The following is a 19,703-nucleotide window of genomic DNA, read 5'->3' as shown; positions in this document are numbered from 1 at the left end:
GTTTTAGTGGCACGTAATTATGAGAGCTATTTACCTGGAATGACAAAACAAAAAGAAATTGGATTAGCACAGAAAAATAAACATAATTAGCATGTCTGTTAATTAACATATGTCTGACTGTTTTGTGTGATTGTAGCAACTAAAAATAATGCAGATCGTCACACCCACTTTTAAATGCTTTAGAGTTCATAGGGTCATAACATCATAACATAATCCTAGTAAAAAATGGAAACTCTAAAATCTTTTTGGGTTTCTTTTTACAAATGGTATGTTTATTGCACTAAGAAAACATTCAAATTGCTGAATCATAAATACATGATTCATACATGAGTTTCTTGATGAGTTTTGTAACCATAAGACATCGCAATTCGACAACCTGTCTACCGATCAATCTTTTGCTTTATTAAAGTTTTTTTCCACATTAGAGAGAAATAAATTTGCCCATCAATCCTAAACAGTGGTCAACAAAGAGCAGGTAACAACGAATAAAGTGAAGTATTCTCAAAAGTGCGGCAAATTACCTTTTTAGATGCGCTTCAACATCGGTCAATTGCCCTCTCCACAGACGGGAAAAAAGAGAGGGAGACGGACTGCCGTGTCTGTGAGCGTATTTGTTTGAGCGAACCTGCGAAGGTGGTCCAGTAAACATAACCTCATTGCAGGTTTATCTGTCAATCTCTCGCTGGCTCAGCCCCATCTCACTATCTCCCTCTCTCCCGCTTACCTATGCAAACACAATGAGCGGCCGAATGACAGATACACACACACACACACAGAATAAAGAAGAGGAAGAAGAGCCAACGGAGAAGAAGCAAGAACAATGAAAATGTATCTCAGGTTGTGTGTGACGACAACTAATGGATGAGCTTTGCTCCCGCTTCCTCTCCCGCCTCCCCCTTTTTCCACTGCCTCGCTCTTCTGCTCTCTTTTCCTACACTTATAACCCCGCGTGCATTTGTTGTTGGCGATTGGCGAAATTTAGTTTGGAATTCCGTTTCCATGCAAAGCGCAATATGCAGAGTGAGCGGAGAATACATCAACACATTCACATGTACGCACAGACAGATACATTCCCAGATTTCCGGAAGTTAACAGATACAGATTGTTCTCATTAAATTAAGAAACCAAAAGTCTGAAGGCTTTATTAATAACCAACACTTTTTGTGACAAGCCGATACAAACATGATTTAAATTTAAAAAATAAATATGTTTAAAATATTAAATTAAACATTTTAAATGCGAAAAATAAATGCAAATTTTTATTATAAAAGCCATTAGTTTGCTTCGGAGATTATTGTTAATCAAACCAAAACGGGTTATTGAGTAATAAGAAACCAATTGATCTTATTTCGAAGCAATTACTGAGCTACTTTTTCTAATTGAAATTGTTTTGTTTGTATTGAGTCGCCAAATAAAGTTAGTCTCCCACCCATGGAGTTGAAGCCCAATCTCCACACACTTCATCTTCTCTGGCTTCTGCCCATATAGACATCTGGCAATTATAACTTTTCCGCACTGCATCAGCAAGTCTTCTGGAAAACCAAACCGTTCTGTACAACTCGATTCCAACTACCCATCCATCCACCTTCAATTTTGGCAAGTGAAGACCAACAAACAAACGAAAGAACGAACGAACGAAGGCCAAAGAAGAATCAATCCACTGATGGAGAGCGCAAATGTGTGTGCATGCGTTTGATAGATACATTCTTACAACAGGTAATAGGTTGGTTACTCGGCTGCCTGGCACAAATGCTTCAAAATAACCCGGCTCAAAAGAACTCGAAATTGGAGAGCAAGCGAGGCGAACGAGGAGGAGGGAGCATTGGTAAGTGGCTGGCCAATTTCTGTTGCTGCTGCAGTTTTTGCAGCTGCCCAACAGACGGACAAAGACGATGGATGCTACCTGTATGGCTAAAGCAACAAAACGATGTGTGTTATCCTTCTAGATATACAGCTGTCTTCAAAAGAATAGCCCTAAGGCCAAGGAAAATGCTGGAATAGCAATCATCAAGTCCTATAACAAGTATATGTAATTTGAATTATTAACTACACGATTTTTTATTCTATAACTCAAAAGATTAACATGTTATAAGTATACTATATTTTGTAATGTAAATGTATTTTTATATTCAAAAGGAATATATTTAATGGGTACTTGACTAGCTATTTCTTTTAAAAAGGTCGATTGAAAGAATATTCTTACGCGTTCCTAGGATTTTGAGTACGATTGTTGGTCAGTGTGTGTGGTGGTCGTGCCATGTTTGCCCCTCTGTCAATATGCCCTGTGCTTCGTTTTTGTCCCAGCTCCGCGCTCCTTGCTCACCGATGCTTTCTTTGGTTCATTGTTCCTGATTGAACTGCTTTGGATTAGGAGGAGTTAGCTGTGCGAAATGCGAGATGCCGATATGGCCGGCAGGTATTGTTTAGATTACATGCAACTACGAACCACTGCGAACGACGGCAGATGCTTTTGTTCAACTCTGGTTGAGTGTTTGTTCCTCCTCCAGACACATACATATCTTCCAGTTTTGGTCTCGCGTTGCAGTCATTATCGACCATTACACGCTTCGGGTGCAGCTGCCAGATCTATAGTATTTTGATATTTTTGGCTTGGATTATCCCCCGATAATTACCAGAATCTTTAAGGGTAATTGATTGATTACTGACCGATTCGAGAGAGCGGAACGAGAGGCACCGTGGCTTAAAAAGGGATTAGGCAAGCCATAGATCTGGCCAAGAACCATCACTCTTAAAACAACAAAGTGCCAACAGCACCCAGTGAACCCGAAAACCTTGGCCCGTAAAAGTGGTTTTCGGCTTGAGTGCCTCCGCCCAATCAACACCCCATAAAAATATATCCATAAAACTCGACTCTTCGGAAGAAGGAGTGGGGTCGAAATTGGAGAATTTCCTCAATGAAAAGTGACACCAAGTTGACAGTAAATGGATTATGAAACAAACTGTTGCTGCTCAAAGTGAACAATCGAGCGCCGGAATGAAAAAAAGAAAAGGAACTGGAACTGGGTAACCCAACCATTCATGCATATCATCATCATTTATAACAGCACGAGGACTTTGCCCCTTTGGGCTATGCAAATGCCCCTGGGAAAGAGTGTGTGTGTGTGGCCGGGGGCGTTTGGCTGCATTGGAAAGTGGTTTGGGCTGTGGGAGCTATACACTTTCAAAGTCAGGCCACTCCAACTAGGAACCATCTATCCGCCCAACCAGCCAGCAGTCCCCGTTCCATTTCCCAACCCGTAATATGCAAAGTTTTCTTCAACATTGCACACAAAGTTAAGCTCCACTTTTGCTGGCCAACAACATTAAGGTCATTGTATCTCACCCCCCACTTGGAACTGGGTCAACTTCCTTTGCAGTCCCCCTGTTCGTGCCGCTTTCGATTTTGTTGCATTTCGGACACTAACCCTTTCTTTTCTTAGAGCACGCGATCGCAATTAACCGGCATTTAGTAACTCAGACACTTGGCGGGTGGTTGCCTCCCATGAAACTATAATACCACTGACTTACAAAGCAATTAATACTTAAGGGCTTTTTGAAATCCTTTAAGCGAAGAATGTGATTCGAATTGAAAAATTAAAACAAAACCGATACCCTAGTGAATTTGTACATACACATATTCATCATTAAATATATTGCAATTATTTTTTATTACATTTTTCAGAAACTCTGCATAATTTTAATTGTTTTCTTACATTTTATTACAATCGTAAATTCCCTGTGCACTATTTTTCGGTCTGAAAAATTAGCAACTGAAGCCCTCCTTAACTGCCTTCAACGATCCGGACACTTGTACAAATGTTTACCCGTTGAATTCACAATGAGGCATCAGAGAGAATAAACCAAACCCGATTCAGAACCAGATGGATTCAGAGCCAAAAACGCAGCCGAGGGGCACGAAAACAACCAACCGTAGCGGAAGGCGAAAAGCAAACTCGAACTCGGTTTTATTATAATAACTGGCGGCCGACATAATGCTCAAACATGCATAAAAATATATGTACTTGGGAAAATTTACGTTAACAAGTGCGTTTCAGTATTTTGTTGAAGGAAACCCCAAAATTAATAATTTGGAATATTTTATGTAACATCTCAGTTGATATCGATTTTTATAGATTCCCTTGTTAAAAATTAGTTTTATTCTTGGTTTTTATCTTTAATTTTTCTTGTTTTTATCGAAGTAACTTGCTAAGCTAAAAAATAAAATTCACTTTAAAAAATAAATAAAAAAAAAACCAAATGAATTTTCATGTTTGTTAATGTTTCCATCCATGGCATCTTTTTTAGGAAACGAATGTGTTGGCAGACCCCCAAGTTGAACATTCAAAGACCATTAACCCATTAACCAGTGAAGTTCCCCTGCTTTCCTCCGGATCTGCTAATGCGAATACGAATGTCAAGTGGCATTGTACGATGCAGAAATGCAGAATGCACACATGAGCGAGTTGAAAGTGGATGACATGCAAAATGCATCCGTTTGAGTGCTGTAAGATGCCTGGGGGCTTTCCCCTTTTTCACCCGATTTCGATTTTGAGAACTCGTCAGGCGGTACAATTTGGTTAATAATGCAACATGGGTAGGCATGAGAAATGCATGTTGGTAGGCTGCTATTTGTGTTTGCCTCGAAGTTTGTCAAACGGGAAACAAGTCGAGCCAATAATTATACACAAACCAGAGTTGAAACAGGCAAAAGGCTGTAACTGCAACTGTTATTTTGTGTTCAATACGGTTCTCGGGGGAAATGGGTTGGTTAAAAATGCTAATCTGACTTGACAACCAGATTAGGTTTGATGGCATATGTTTGGCAACGGTTGGGGGTTGTTCTTTTCAAATCCTATTTTGCATACATTTGCATTCTTTCTCATATGACATAATCCTATTTCACACATTGCTGAATTATGATTTGCAGTACTAATTTAGGGTCGTTTTATGATTATCTAAAATGGAACGATTCCGAATCGGTTTATTATGTAAGTTGAACTAACTTAAAGAAATTCTTATATCGCTATTTGTCTTCTCACCTTTATAAACAAATCAATTATCTGTTGAAGAAAACAATACGCACAACTTGCCTTAATTAGAAACATTTGGAGATGAACTTCGGTAGTATTTTGCCAAAACAATTAGATCCTGAAACTCTAAATTAATAACAAATAAATACACAATTCCTTAAGCTTGCGCTCTCTTTTTCACGTATCACTATCCTTCTCCCACTCTTTTTTCTCTAATGTAGAGAACTTGTGCGGTTGATTGCAACGTTGCCAGACTTCACAGGCAAACGTCGAAAATTAATTATGGCTCCCCACACACACACACAAAAACAAAGAGCGGGAGCGATACAAAAACAACAACAGCGAAACGGGAAGGCGGATGGGGAATGGAAATAAACAACATCCAACATATGCAGAGTGCAGACAGGACGACGACGATGGGAATAAGGATGAGGATGGGGCGGAAGTGGAATGGAATTGAATTGACAGAGAAGAAGGTGGGGAGCAAGCAATCCAGAAGGTTCAAAAGTTGGGAGTTTGCGCGGCAGCCGCAAAAAACCTGTACACAAATTATCTATAATAAAAATGCAAAACTTTCCACACGCATATACATATACAAACCAAAAGCAACACCAACATATGCACGAATATACATTGAAAAAAAAGGGTTGAAGAAGCGACATGTCGAAAATCAAAAACTCTCGACTCTCCAGAGAGCCGAAAAACACAGCAAGCAGCAATAACAAGCGGAGAAACAAACGGGATAAATGACAGATGAAACGCACGAGGAGAGGAAAAGGACCTCCGCCACTGTATGTATGGGTGTGCGAACGAAGGTGAGCAACGAGTACTGGTCTGGAATCGGGATTTTGTTTTGGGCTGTGGACTTGGAACAACGGCTTCCTTACCGGCTCCATTCAATTTCCATTGTTTGGTCCTGCTGCAGATCGAACCGAAATAACCCCTAATGGGAACAACACGACACTGGACTACAATAATTGTTACCGAATCAAATAAAAGGGAGTGAGATCCTGAATTGCAAATACCACAGGCTGTTAGGATAATAGAATTTAAATAAAATGTAATTGTATGTTTACAGTAGACACTGTGATAATAACGACGATTGAAAGGCACTTAAAATATAAAAATTATATAGATATAGATATATAGATAATATATAACATAGTTAATAAAATAATTATTCTTCTTGTTCTTCAAACTTAGTTAAAATAAATAAAGTAAGTAAATTAGTTTATCGTATTTGTACTTCCTGCACTTTACATGTCCCACAAAATGTTCCTAAACACCCAATCATCACTGTATAGTACATGTCTAACTGGCGGATAGCAGCCGCATATCCGTCGCCGCCATATTAGACATTCGGGAGGAAAAATAATTTATGCCCCCCCCTGCATGTTATCCCCTTTGGGCCCCGTAATGACCTACCAGCTACAGTTCAGAACAACTGGCAACCGGCAGTGGAAATTCCGGGCTGGAATGATACATGGGCAGCATCGGAAATTGGTCGATTAGGCGGGGAAATATTTCAAATGTGCTGCAACAACAAAAGGCTTAAACTGTGCGATATTCAGAAAAGTTTTGGGAGGCATATTAAGGTGCTGAAGTATGTTTAACTTAAAAAGTTAACCAAGTTCATAAAATATATTATTTTTGGATCTTAAAAATATCGTTTTTACATATTGCAAAAGATATTTCTTTTAAAACAATCTGTCCTGAAAAGTACTCCTTTTTTATGTAGCCTACAGTTCGGCGTGTGCTGCGTGTTTTTCATTTTCCCATGGGAAATTGACTTCGCCACGAGGCTTCATCTTTTGACTGGCTCGCTCGCATTCGCATTGTTATTGGCGCTAATTCCGACGTGCTCCCAAAAACAATTTCCTGAGAGCGCACTCGCGATTTTCGTCGTCGTCGTTTTCCACATCGTCTTTCGGCCACTTCGACTCGCCCCGATTTTTTAATAGATAGATACACATCGCAGCCAGCGGCGCGATTAACCCCCAAAAGAAGTGTCAACTTTTAACACAACCGCCAAATGGCCAACCCCAAGATTTCGTTTCTTTGTAGAGAGTAATTTGATTATTTTTCTTTTAAGTCTAAAAACTTAAAAAGCAAATTTGTCTTCAAAAATGTACCAACTAAAAGGCAAAACAAAGAAAACAAAAAGATTATTAGGCATCAAAGAGGTCAGAATCATTCAGTTGGCAATCAGCTTTATTAACACCGCAATTAAAGTGTCAGTATCCACGAAAAAAAATAGACAAACCACAAGGATTCGTGTAATGTGCTGCACAAGTCTCGACGCTAGATGAGAAAACTTTTCACGTTTTCACAGAAATCAAAGCAATTTCATTAGGGAAAGGCGAAAAAACTGAGAGAAAGAACGAGTCAACAATACGAGCGAAAGAGAGGAAAGTTAATAGCCCAACGCGTTGCTTTGGCAACTTTTGCCAACTTTTTGCTGCTTCAAGATGCGGTCGAGACCCTTTTCTGTGCCAAGATTAATGATGTGACCCGAGGATGACGACGCTTGGCATTATAGTAGGATAGTAGGTTTGGGGACCCTTCTATATGCTAATCAAATTTTCAGTCTCGAGCATTGTTCTTGGCCTTGCTTGGCACTCGTAAATCATTGCACAAAAGCAAAAAGCCAAGAGCAATTAGGCGCAACCAAGCAACAAATGCACTGATAACAATTCAAGTCCAGAGAGGAATGGCTGGAATATAATCGAGAGAGAAGAGAGCTGGTATTGTTTCTCGGCAAATTCTCTGTTGATAAGCAAATACAATTTTTATAACGAGTGCTAATACCGGCCACGAGAAGTAATTACTAATAAAGTTATGTATGTAACACGAAATCCGTTTGCATGTGTTAATATAATGAGTCATTTAACAATTTAAGCTAAGTTTTTATAACAATATAAAAATAGCTTGATTGTTCTCTTAAGAACGCGTATTTTGTCCCAAACATGAAAAGTATTGGTCGGAGGATAGAATGTCATACCAAGTTGAATGTGTGAGAAAATGTATTTCCTATCTAAAAATAAAATTTTATGTACAATTTTAACAAAGAATGATGATTACAAAAAAATTGAAAATTTAAGACAAATTAATTTTGTTGTAATCCGCTCGAAAGTGACATGGTTGAGGTTCCCACATGTCTAAAACAGTTAAAAGTTAAACAACTGAAAAAAATGTGTTCTTTGGCTAAAAAAAAATCCTATAATGATTTCTTAATTAAAAAATTATTATTTTGCCCTAAATAAGAAAAATATTGGACAGAACATATAATGCATATATGGTTGAATTCGAATGGCGTTCTTACCTAAATAAAACAAATTTGTGCCTTAATTTTTGGAAATGAAAATAAAATATTTATTCCAATTATTCCTTGGTGTACTTGCGCACTCAAAAAGACGGCAATAAGTTATCGCTTATCAGTTAGTTGATCCCGATTTGTCAGCACACATTACGAAATGTTATACAACAAAAATTTAAAACAAAAGTCAACTATAACCTTGATAAGGTATCATTTATTTATTGATTAACAATAATACTGACCGAAACTGTTTCCGCTGTACTGTTTAACAATGTGAAAATGTAAATAGCCAACGATTCTAATGCGGCCTAATGTGCCGGAAAATCGATTTCACCTTAAACAGAACCTAATGACTCTTTGTCACGCGTCAACGCGAAGAAAACAGTGCGAAAATCGAAGCAATAACAACAAATCGAATATGATTTTCTGCAACGCCTACACTAATGAATTTCAAAGGCCATTTTTTTTTTGATCGGCTTTCTAAATCGAGTTTAGACCTAAGTTCTGGAGTGATTATTTTTATCAATCAATCAGCTGGTTGGTAGAAAACATTCCCAGTGTAAACATTGGCAACACGTCTTTGTACAACTCCGCTAGCTAACCCTCATATCGCATGTAAACAGTGTAAATATCGATAACATTCTGAGTACTGAGTACAAAATAAGGTCAGTCAGCGTAGATTAGGAACCGACTGCCAGACGAGTACTTTTGTAAAAAAATAATAGTTAGCACCTAAAAGAAACTCTTTTTGCAAGCAAAGACTCATAAAAGCTTGATAAAATGCGAAATTATAAACAAAATAGAAACCATAAGCACAACCAATTAAAACCAAAAACACATTTATTATTGTTATAGTCAGTAAGCAAACTTATAGTAACAAGCTTGTTATATTAAATTTCATTGAAAACGGAAGTCATCCTGTGAGTATCTTAGACCATAATCAAGTTAGTTTAACCTGCTTTAAACCGGTTATCAGGTGCAATCAACAATCACGCGAAATTTTAAACACCAATTAAGCTGGCAATATAGAACTAAATCTGTTTTTATATCGTTTCTGACAATACCCTGCAATTGTTGTTAAGTGCAGTTGCAATAGAATATATGGGCGGTTTGTCGGTAGCCACGCTTATTCATTCAATTTACTGGCACGTTTTACATTACAACCCTGACCTACAAAAGCGGCAAATAATACAAAAAAACAAGTAAACGCGACTGCTGCCCCTTGTTTTTGTTGCTGCTGTCGCCGTTTTGCATCGAAAATTGTTTGCGCTGTTTGGCTGGCGCTTGAGCAGAGTTTACATTGAATGTTATAAATAAATTAAACGTACACACAAACGCACGTGGGTGTGGGTGCCTGAGTGTTTGTGCGAGGGGCCGGACAGTCTGAGTTTTCAAGCGATGCACGACTTGCATTCAGCATTCTACGCTAATTGCAATTGATAAGTGGACAGCATTCCTTAACGCTAAACAAGTAAGCCTAAGTCCATTGTAAGTTGGCCAGCATTACAGTTGAAGTTTTAGTTTCATGTTCTATGAAAAGAAAGTTAATCAATAACTAATTTTTTTCCCCCCAAAGCAAGTTTAAGCTTCTTGGTTATAAAACAAAAAAGTATTTAAGAACAAATTTCATTTGTAGTTTTACATATATTGTATAATTTTGCGATAAAAATAAATTAAACTAGCCTTTTCAACATTTCTTGTTAGGTTTATTACATTTTGATTGGTTTTAAGTTAAGGAATGGACTTCAAAAATTGCCAATTTGTCGTCAAAAAGTTCGCAGCCCTGGCAAAAACAAACCAAAATCTGTAAATTTTTGTTTTTTTATGGTCTAAGGCTGCTTTCTTCCAGACACACTCACACGAGATACCAGGAGGGTTATATGAACTACATTTACATCTGCTTAAGACAGTGACAGATACTTTCTCTTTTCCCCGCTCGAGTGATGAAACTCGGGTTAAAAATAGAATTGCGAGCGAGAAAAGAGCAAGCGAAATAAATAGCTGTCTGCCCTACCATTCATATTTGTGATTCGGTTTTTGTTGTTAAAAACTATTAATTATATTGCCAGTTTTTGTCACTGTACAATGCCCGAATAGTTGAATTGTTGGAGATGTTTACAAAGTTCAAGTGTTTGGGAGCAGCTGCGCAGCCAGCGTTTCGAGAGAGCGCGTTTATTTATAGCCCGAAAAACGAAGACCAACGAGAGCGGAGCAAAACAGCGAGAAGAGAACATGCGCAAAGTGCATTTAAAAATCAAAATCGGATGCTGCATGCTCTCGCTCTCTAAACTCTAGCGTGATTACGAGTGTGGTTTTTCATATTTTTTTTATGTCGTATTTTCTCACCTGGTCGATCCAATGACTGTCTGCGACTCATTGGCGAAAGATTTGTGCTGCTTGTGTTGTGTGTTTTTTTGGGGGTTTAGAGACAAACGTCGGCTAATGCAAATTATGCCAAATTTGATTGCTTAATTTGGTCATTTGTTGTTGTTGCTGGTTCCTTTTGCTGTTGCTATTGCCTATTTCCTTTTGCCGCGCTGCTTCTTACTCAATTCTATACACTCAACGCACACACACGCGGACATTTTTCGAATTTCATTTCACACGCGGCTGTTGACTTTCTTTTTGCCCCCTCTCTTTCTCTTTTGCTCTTTTTCCCAATCTCTGAGAACACGACAGATGTTGTTGTTGGGGGCCTTTTTTGATTTGAGGTGTTGCTGCTTCTATTGCAATTTTTGACGTGTTGAAGTGATTTGTTTGTTGCTGGCTTATTGTTTTAAAAACGCTTTTTGAAAACACTCACACACACACTCACGGAGGCAGCCAGCACACAAAAACACACACGCACGCACACACACTCACGCTCGCGCGTCACGTCAATGAACGCAGCAGCACGTAGATGTTGTTTTCGTCACTGATACTCGCTTTTTACGCACATTTTTCTGGTAAATCGAAGCACTTTATCGGGAACTGCTCATCCGAGCTTTGTTTGTTTACATTGCCGCCCGGGGCTGGTGCATTCTCCGCGATTTTTCTGCGATTTATTCGTTTTGCACGGCCGTTCAACGAGCGCCGCCGCCGCCGCAAACAAAGGGAAATGGTGAATGTAGTGTGACCACAGCCTGAATCGACAAAAAATACCATTAGCATTACGGAAATCCATCCAACAAAGAAAATGATGAAAACTAGTGTTGCCGCCTGTCAGCGCAGACGTTGTATTAGTTTGTAAATAAACACAGTGGTTGATTCAATGCAAGTCTATACTAAAAAATTTTGCACTGTTTTATTTTGGCGTACATATGTCATGATTTCTGCATTTTACAATTTCACAGCAAAGTAAGTGTGTTTTTTGTAATTGATTTATACCCAGTATGGTAGGGTATGATATGGATAGTAACATATATTTTATTTCTAAGAACAGAAATAAATAAAATGAAAATTACGAAAAGATTTGCGTCATTTTCACAGTATCATGAAATAGTCAGTCGTTTTTTGAAATGCGGAACATTATAAAACACAAGCATCTGACAACCCTGGCAATATACGAAACATTCGCTCGCGCAGACATTAGGTCGGGGACGTGTGCTAGAGCGAAATAGCTAGCGCCAATGGGGCGCTCACACTGCTTCTGTCTCACTCACGCACGAAGAGGTAGAGAAGAAAAAAACCAAAACGAAATCGACAAAACTAATGGATTTTATAAAACATTTGACAAGAACATTTGGCAGTTACTCTTTTAACGAACTCCCTTGCCTGTCAACTATCACGAAGCTGGGCAACTTTACCCAATTGTTTGCTGACTACAGCATTTCCGCAGATTTCCCGCACTTTTGCTTTACTGCACTTCGAGAATTCGGGATTGTTTTTTATCGACTGCCCCCAGTCGATAGGTCGATAGGTGTCCCAGCCGTTTTTTTAGCCTCTCTAAAAAGCGGTACCTTGCCAACACTGGCCGATAGCCAACTATCGTCCATCTTTAATTACAAAAAATAAATATAAATGAAGTGAAGCGGACGCAGCAACAAAAACAAAGAGATTGCTACGATCAAAATGCTACGGGTAAGTGACCTGATAGGTGATGAAAACGTATATGTACGTGTTACTTCCTGTGCGACAGGCAATCGGGAAACGGGACAGGGACATCTTCGAGGAGGTTTGGCCGGACAAAAGACGAATCGTTTTAAAGCTTCTGCGCCAGGATACGGTGTCGCAGCGCGAATGGCAGGACCTGTTCTTCGGCGTCCACTTCGTGTGCCTGTGGGACGAGAAGGGCGCGGCCAAGATCTACGATTGCCTGCAGCAGGACATCGTCGAGTTTATCGTTCAGGCCCAAAGCCAAGTGCAGGCTCAACGCGGCGAGCAAGCTCTTCTGGCCACCTACATTGTGGAATGGCGCAAGTTCTTTACACAGTCCAACTACCTGCCGTTGCCCTTTCGCCAGCTGGAGCAGTCGCCTCAGGTGAAGCCCTCGTCCAGTGGAAGCAGCTCCTCCGCTTCCGCCTCCGTTTCCGCCTCGGGAGCGAGTACGAGCGCCGCGGCGGCAGCAGCAGCCTCCTCCTGCAGCGGCCAGGCAGGCAAGTCGGGAGCCTCAACCTCATCTGCCACGGGGGCTTCCACTTCCGCCGCCGCCGCTGCTGCCGCCTCCACATCCGCGTCCACAAGCTCAGCGGCTGCAGCTGCAGCGGCTTCGGGGAGCGGCAGCAGCAGCACCTCCACCTCTAAGAAGAATCCCACGGAAGACAGCCCGGTGCGCAAGCTGATGCTGGACTCTTGGAACAAGCACATCTTCCATGACATCAAGCACCGCCTGCAGGATTCGGCAATGAAGATCGTGCATGCCGAGCGAAACGGCGATGCCTACGATGCCCAGCTGGTAGTGGGCGTTCGGGAGAGCTACGTTAATCTCTCCTCGAATGCCGAGGACAAGCTGGAGATCTACAGGGACAACTTCGAGATGGCCTACCTCAAAGCAACCGCCGAGTTCTATCGCCTCAAGTCCGCGGAGCAGCAGCAGGAGAACGGAGTGCTGGCCTACATGAAATACGCCGACTCAAAGTTGCGGGAGGAAGAGGTGAGGGCCAAACGGTACCTGGAGCCCAGCAGCTTCAGCATACTCACCTACACGCTGGTCAAGGTGCTAATAGTGGATCATCTAAATTCCATTATCGCGGAGTGCCCTGCTCTGATCAGGGACTATGAAACGGAGCGCTTGAATCTCATGTTCCGGCTGATGGATCGTGTGCTGCACGGCGTCGGGGTGGAGGCTATGATGGGAGACCTGCAGCGGCACATAATGTCCGCCGGATTAGCCGACATGCTCTCCGCATCGGAGATTATCACTCAGGATTCGGAGAAGTATGTAGAACGGCTGCTTGAGCTGTTCAACAAGTTCAGCGACCTGGTGCGCAACGCGTTCAACGACGATCCCCGCTTCCTCACTGCCCGCGATATCGCTTTCAAGACAGTGGTCAACGACACCAGCGTGTTCAAGATGGAATTGCCGACGAGCATCGCCAATCGAGGTGTGAAATACACGGCGCCGGAGAGCAAATGCCCGGAACTGCTTGCCAATTACTGCGACATGCTGCTGCGGCGAACGCCACTCAGCAAACGCCTCACCAGCGAGCAGATCGACGCACGCTTGCGCGATGTCCTGCTGGTCCTGAAATACGTCAACAACAAAGATGTCTTTATGCGTTACCACAAGGTTCATTTGACGAGACGGTAAGCTGATTCATTGTTAAAAACAATATTTATAGACATAAGTACATTATGACTGAGTTGTAAAAAGTAGATTACACATGCTTATGCAAAGTTCAAGAACGATTTTGCACAATGCAAATGATTTATCCCACGATTTATGTGTACAATGGCGTCAGCCTTTTGCTATTCCCACGCCACCAAACTTTTTTGATAGTCTGACATGATTCCATTAACTTGTTTCCTTCTTTTTCTTTTTAATTGCAGCTTGATTCTGGGAACAAGTGCGGATAGCGAGAAGGAAGAGGACATTGTCGAGTGGCTGCGCGAGGTTGGCATGCCAGCGGACTATGTAAATCGGTTGGCGCGAATGTTCCAGGACATAAAGGTGGGCTCTTTTGGATTAAATATAAATAAAATGCCGCTTATTCACTGTCTATATTTGAATCTGCAGGTCAGCGAAGATCTAAATACTCAATTCCGAACTTCGATAAGTCGGCACGATGCTATCAACATTAAAATACTCAACGCGGGCGCCTGGGCCCGCTGCTCGGAGCGTGTGTCAGTCTCCCTGCCCATCGAGCTTGAAGATTACATCCCCGATGTGGAGGAGTTCTACAAAAAGAAGCATTCCGGCCGTAAGCTGCAGTGGTATCATCACATGAGCAATGGCACCATCACCTTTGTGAACAACTTTGGCCGCTACGATCTGGACGTAACCACCTTCCAGATGGCCGTCCTGTTTGCCTGGAATCAGCGGCAACACGACAAAATCTCCTACGAGAATCTTCGCTTGGCCACAGAACTTCCAGGTTACTACTAACTATTTCTTATTTACTGTAGGGTTATTGCATAAATATTTTTCTTTGCGTTCAGATCCTGAACTGAGAAGAACTCTATGGTCGCTTGTGGCGTTCCCAAAAATTAAAAAGCAGATTCTGCTCATGGAGCCTGCGGCCATCAGTTCTCCCAAGGATTTTGCTGAGAACACGATGTTTTATATCAATCAAGAATTTGCCATTGTCAAGAACGGCAAGTCCCAGCGACGTGGAAAGGTGAGAGGATAGAATGTCATCCTAAGAGATAGTTTGTATTAACTTAATAATTCCTATCCCAGCTTAATCTCATTGGGCGCCTGCAACTGAGCACGGAACGCTCTCAGCAGGAGGACAATCAGTCCATTGTACAGCTGCGCATCCTGCGCACACAAGAGGCCATCATCAAGATTATGAAGGTGCGCAAGCGGATGAACAACGCGGCGCTGCAGGTAACTATTTGAATTGTCAGTAACATTGTTTGAGAAATTTAAATATTACAATTCCTTCAAAGGGTGAACTCATCGACATACTGAAGAACATGTTCCTGCCGTCCAAGAAGATGATCAAGGAGCAGCTGGAATGGCTTATCGAACACAAGTATATGAGGCGCGACGACGACGACATTAATATGTTCATCTACGTGGCCTAAGCAACTGCTCCTGATCCCGGCTCTAGTCTCAGTCCCGTCTATGCAATCATTCCCATTTCCATTCCCCCTCACGCTACTCAAAAAATATCGCCGCAGCGATTTTAATCTCAACGCCGACGTGCTCAAAGCACGCGCCCTATTTCTGTCTCTGGAATTGGATAATTGTATTATATGGAAACGTGATTCGCTGACATTGCGTCCTCAGAGCATTTAAAAGACCCACAACAATTCAATCGGCACCCGCTTCTTGTATCCACGTCCTGTATTCATATCTGTATTCGTATTCGTGAATCTTTGTATTTTTATATTGGCCCACAGGCTGCACACTGGCGTAGCTCTAGGTATTATGTTTTGAGCGGTATTTGCACCCTGGCAATTCCACGCAATGCCCCCGAGTAATTATCGATCGGTAGCGTTAATCTAATCAACTTGCTGTTTTCCATGTGTGTTGTTCTCCCTTGTTTTTCCGTTGTCTGGTCTTCTGTTGATTCTTGGGTATTTTGCAATGTTCCACGTGAGACTCACACACACCCGCGGGGATTGAAACCTCCTGAAGGTTGAGCGCAAGCCAATTCTTCGCCTCCGGTCACTCCCAGCATGGAATGCCTAATCACACACAAACACTCACACACGCGATCGCAAAACTACAACTAAAATAGCTATACTTTATGTTTAAGTTAATGAATAAACTTGGTTCTACACAAATGAAAGCAAATGCATTGCGTTATTGATTAATAGAAGAAAACAAACTGGTATCGGACTGGAATGAAAATGAACCACAACACGATTTAGATTCACTATACCATAATGTTTCTTTTGTTTATTAAACTTAAACAGGTAAGGGCGGAAGTTGGGTTTCAAGCGTGCTTAAGTTAAGCCCTAAGTAATTTGGCTTTGAAAAGCAATTGTAGAAAAAAGTAAAACTGAACGAGACAACTGACATATATACCAAAGCTACCACAATTGTGACACGCATACATATAGGTTACAGAATAAAATTACAGTGGATTAAAAAATAACTTAATTGGACAAAAACTGAGCGACATTTCCTTATGTAAAATATTATTCATAATAGGATAGGACACTTTAAAAAACATGTATAAATTACTTTAAAGGAACCCTAACCTATGCTAGCTGACACTATCATCTATGACTTATGATCCTACAACTAAAATACTATCGAAGCGAGCGTTTCTCGGCTTTGTTTTACTTAATTGTCTTTCCCACATCCGTAGAAGGATTGCGAACTGGCGATCTATCTTCGCTTCCGTCCCTTCTTGTAGCCCTTGCCATACCATCCTGCCTGGGTGCGTGCTAGTTTCCGGGGGAAACTGTTGCTTAGCTGCTGTCTCCGCTTGGCCGTCTCCGCAGCTGCGATGTGTGCCAAGGATATATTCTCGTCGTAGTCATCGTCATCGTCGGACGTTGGACAGCATTCGCAGACCACAAACCGACCGCTCCTTGCCCGTTTCTTGTGCTTGCGCTGGCTAAGGTTCCACCGCCGATAGAACTGGCATTCCAACTCCGCATAACGATCAAAGCAGAAGTCACATCCGGCGGCGGAGCGGTTCATGGCAAAGTTTGGCACCACCTGTGAGTTCCAAATGTTCAGATCCGCCGGCGGCGGTATCAGGATGCTGTGCAGCCCGGAGTATGGGTACTTGGCATCGTACCAGGTTGGAAGTTGACGTAGCAACTCCTCATCGCTGTTCTGCCTCAATAAATCCACCTGCGCCAGCTCGCTTTCCCTCCTCCTCCTCGTTCTCATTCTCTGTCGTGGAGTCAGCATCGCCATCGCTCTGGACCTGGATGTTGAGCGACTGAAAGGCAGGCGGAAGCCCCAGCTTGGGCTCCACAAAAGGTGTGGACAGTGGTGCCCCAATGGGCACCAGAGGTGGCAGCTGAAGTGGTTCTAATCTCAGTTCCATTGGGAGCGCGGCAATGCTTTCCGGGTGAGTTTTTTGTATGGCGACTAGTTTGGGCAACTCCGGGACTCCATTGTTCGGTACTTCCTCCGCTTCTTCTTTTAAGGAAAGCGGCTCCAGTTTGGGCAAAAGTTCCAAAAGATGAAGCTCTTGCTTGACAACGGTTTCCTTGCCTTCTGTTTCCTCCAGTTTCACTTCAGTCTCTATTTTAACGGTTGACTCCGTTAGCTGCGGGATTGAGTTAATCTCCGTTTTTATCTCCCCATTTGCTTCCAGTTGCTCCACCTTGATCTCCTCGTCCTGGCCATTGATCAGCTTGAATTTCTGGCGCAGCTCCAGGTTGGTCTTCACCCTTCGTCCGTTTTTAATGGGCGTGCGGATGCGGGGACCCTTGCCGATGGGCAGATCGCTGTAGTTGTAGCTGCAGCTCTCGCTGGAGATGGTCGAGTCCTGTGTTTCCTCGGTGGTGGTGGTGAACGCCTCCTCCTCGTCGGCGTTTTTTAGCAGTGGCTGGGTGAGCGTGTGCAGCTCCTCGGGCATCAGGAGCGTAGCATGTGCGAAAATGGGATCCTTTTCCTTGGTGTACACGGGCACTGGAATGTGAAGCAGGTGCATCAGTTGGGCCATTACCCGATCACACTTCCCGTTGATCTTGATACTGGCAATCCCGTCTTTCGGTGTCCACTGCAGGTTGACCACACAAATCTTGGCCCGTTGGCGGGCAGGCCGGTCCATCTGCCACAGCCAAGTGTATTTCTTGAGCACCTTGAGACTGGAGCCTAGACACAGGATGACATCCGCACGCTCCGCATTCGCAGTAGCTCCCGCCCAATTGAGTGGCCATTTTACGTTTCCCCGCTCACCGAAATGCACGATGGTGTCGTACAAGGGCTCCGAGCAGCGATGGCATAGGCGATGGGTCTTGTGGCAGTATCGGGCAGTCATTTCCGTAGTGTCAAACTGACGCCAGTAAACACTGTTCGGCCGACAGTTCTTACACACCTCCACGTACATATTACCATGGATTTCAGATAGGGAATGCCTCGGCAAACCGGATCGCAAGTGCAGGCCATCGCAGTTTTGGGACACAACATGATGTAGTAGTCTACGGCGATGCAGTTCGTAGAGTGCCATGTGTGTGTAGGTGGGATTTGCGCTAGACAGATCGTGCTCTCCGATATCCTGACCTTTTTGGAGCAACGTCCAGATGCCCTGACTGCCGCGGTAGTCCGGTATCAATGCAGCCGTGCTTATTCCAGCTCCCGTATAGCAAACCAGGTGCTTGGCCTGGGAAATAATGTTGGCCAGCTGCTCCACCTTCGCTTCGATCACATGGGGCGCATCCTCGCGCTCCACCACCCGCTCCTTGTAAATCTCAACGCGTTCCTTGCGTTTCTTGGTCGCCTTTACCATATCCGGGTGCTTTTCAAGGAACTGGCGATCTTCCGTCGATCGTAAGGAGTCGCACTTCCGCAATATCATAGAGACCTAGAATATTTATTAGATGGTTAAGCTTAAGCAATAAAAGAAACGTGCGTACTTATGTATGTGTAAAGCTTTAGACTTCCTAAGTATTTTAGAACTAAACCTCTATAATTATGTTAAAGTTATACATATGTATGTACATACGTATATAATGAGATTTTCAAATATATTCGTTTTAATTTCCATTATGAAGTTGCCACAATTTAAAGCTTCTTTGCAAGGGTATAACAAACACATACGCAAACACGCACTATCAGTGAGCACACACACTAGCGCATAGATAATTACCCTTCGCATTGCATCCTTACGTCGCCTCTTCTCATTATCCTTCTTGGCAGGATTCATCTTGGCCCGCGTTATATAAGACTGCGCCACGTCCATGTCCTGCTTTGGCTCCATCTCCATGACCTGCTCCTGCTCCTTGTCCGTGCTTTTGTCCAGATCCTCCTCCATGATCCGGCACAATTATGCGGGAACCCTAATAAAGATGCGCCGCAGCCAGGAACGGGAAAGGTGTAATGTGGTATCCTGCGCAGGATATCCGCTTACATTTTATTTGCTGTGCAGCTGTGGATCTCTGGCCATTGACAATTTATAAACCAGGCGACAAGTTTTGTTTTGTAAATGTTTCTTTTTTTTGGGAAAAAAGGTAAACAACTATCGATAGCTGCATCGATAGATCAGTGTTATCGTTATTGCAGGGATACAGAACATTCATGGTTGAGAAATTCAAAACTAATCGATTAATTGGAAATCAATTTGATAAAAAAAGCCAGTTTA

At 42.4% G+C, this 19,703-nt stretch overlaps 2 protein-coding genes across 2 annotated transcripts; one reads left to right on the top strand and one right to left on the bottom strand.

Moving 5' to 3' along the window:
* The first annotated feature begins 12,275 nt into the window (after window positions 1-12,275).
* On the top strand, window positions 12,276-16,228 carry LOC108088391 (cullin-5). Its single transcript, XM_017186140.2, has 7 exons — window positions 12,276-12,405; window positions 12,464-14,070; window positions 14,314-14,434; window positions 14,501-14,858; window positions 14,923-15,101; window positions 15,164-15,313; window positions 15,376-16,228. Exons 1-7 carry the CDS (start codon window positions 12,397-12,399, stop codon window positions 15,511-15,513), a joined length of 2,562 nt encoding a protein of 853 aa, XP_017041629.1. The 5' UTR covers window positions 12,276-12,396; the 3' UTR covers window positions 15,514-16,228.
* A 78-nt stretch (window positions 16,229-16,306) lies between these two features.
* On the bottom strand, window positions 16,307-19,587 carry LOC108088392 (NAD-dependent protein deacetylase Sirt7). The gene is given in 3 exon segments (XM_017186141.1): window positions 16,307-17,260; window positions 17,262-18,926; window positions 19,212-19,587. Coding segments are annotated over 3 exon segments (2,322 nt in total). The 5' UTR covers window positions 19,377-19,587; the 3' UTR covers window positions 16,307-16,768.
* Between the last annotated feature and the right edge of the window lie 116 nt (window positions 19,588-19,703).

This window comes from Drosophila ficusphila, unplaced genomic scaffold, assembly GCF_018152265.1.
Source record: "Drosophila ficusphila isolate 14025-0441.05 unplaced genomic scaffold, ASM1815226v1 contig_791, whole genome shotgun sequence".
Classification (NCBI taxonomy): Eukaryota; Metazoa; Arthropoda; class Insecta; order Diptera; family Drosophilidae; genus Drosophila; species Drosophila ficusphila.
This window is presented reverse-complemented; position numbering and strand designations above follow the sequence as displayed.

Excerpts from the sequence above, each read along its gene's own strand:
- LOC108088391 (XM_017186140.2), top strand. Across the intron at positions 14,071-14,313 it reads AAGGTTCATTTGACGAGACG|CTTGATTCTGGGAACAAGTG; the intron begins GTAAGCTGATTC and ends TTTTAATTGCAG. Across the intron at positions 15,102-15,163 it reads AGTCCCAGCGACGTGGAAAG|CTTAATCTCATTGGGCGCCT; the intron begins GTGAGAGGATAG and ends TTCCTATCCCAG.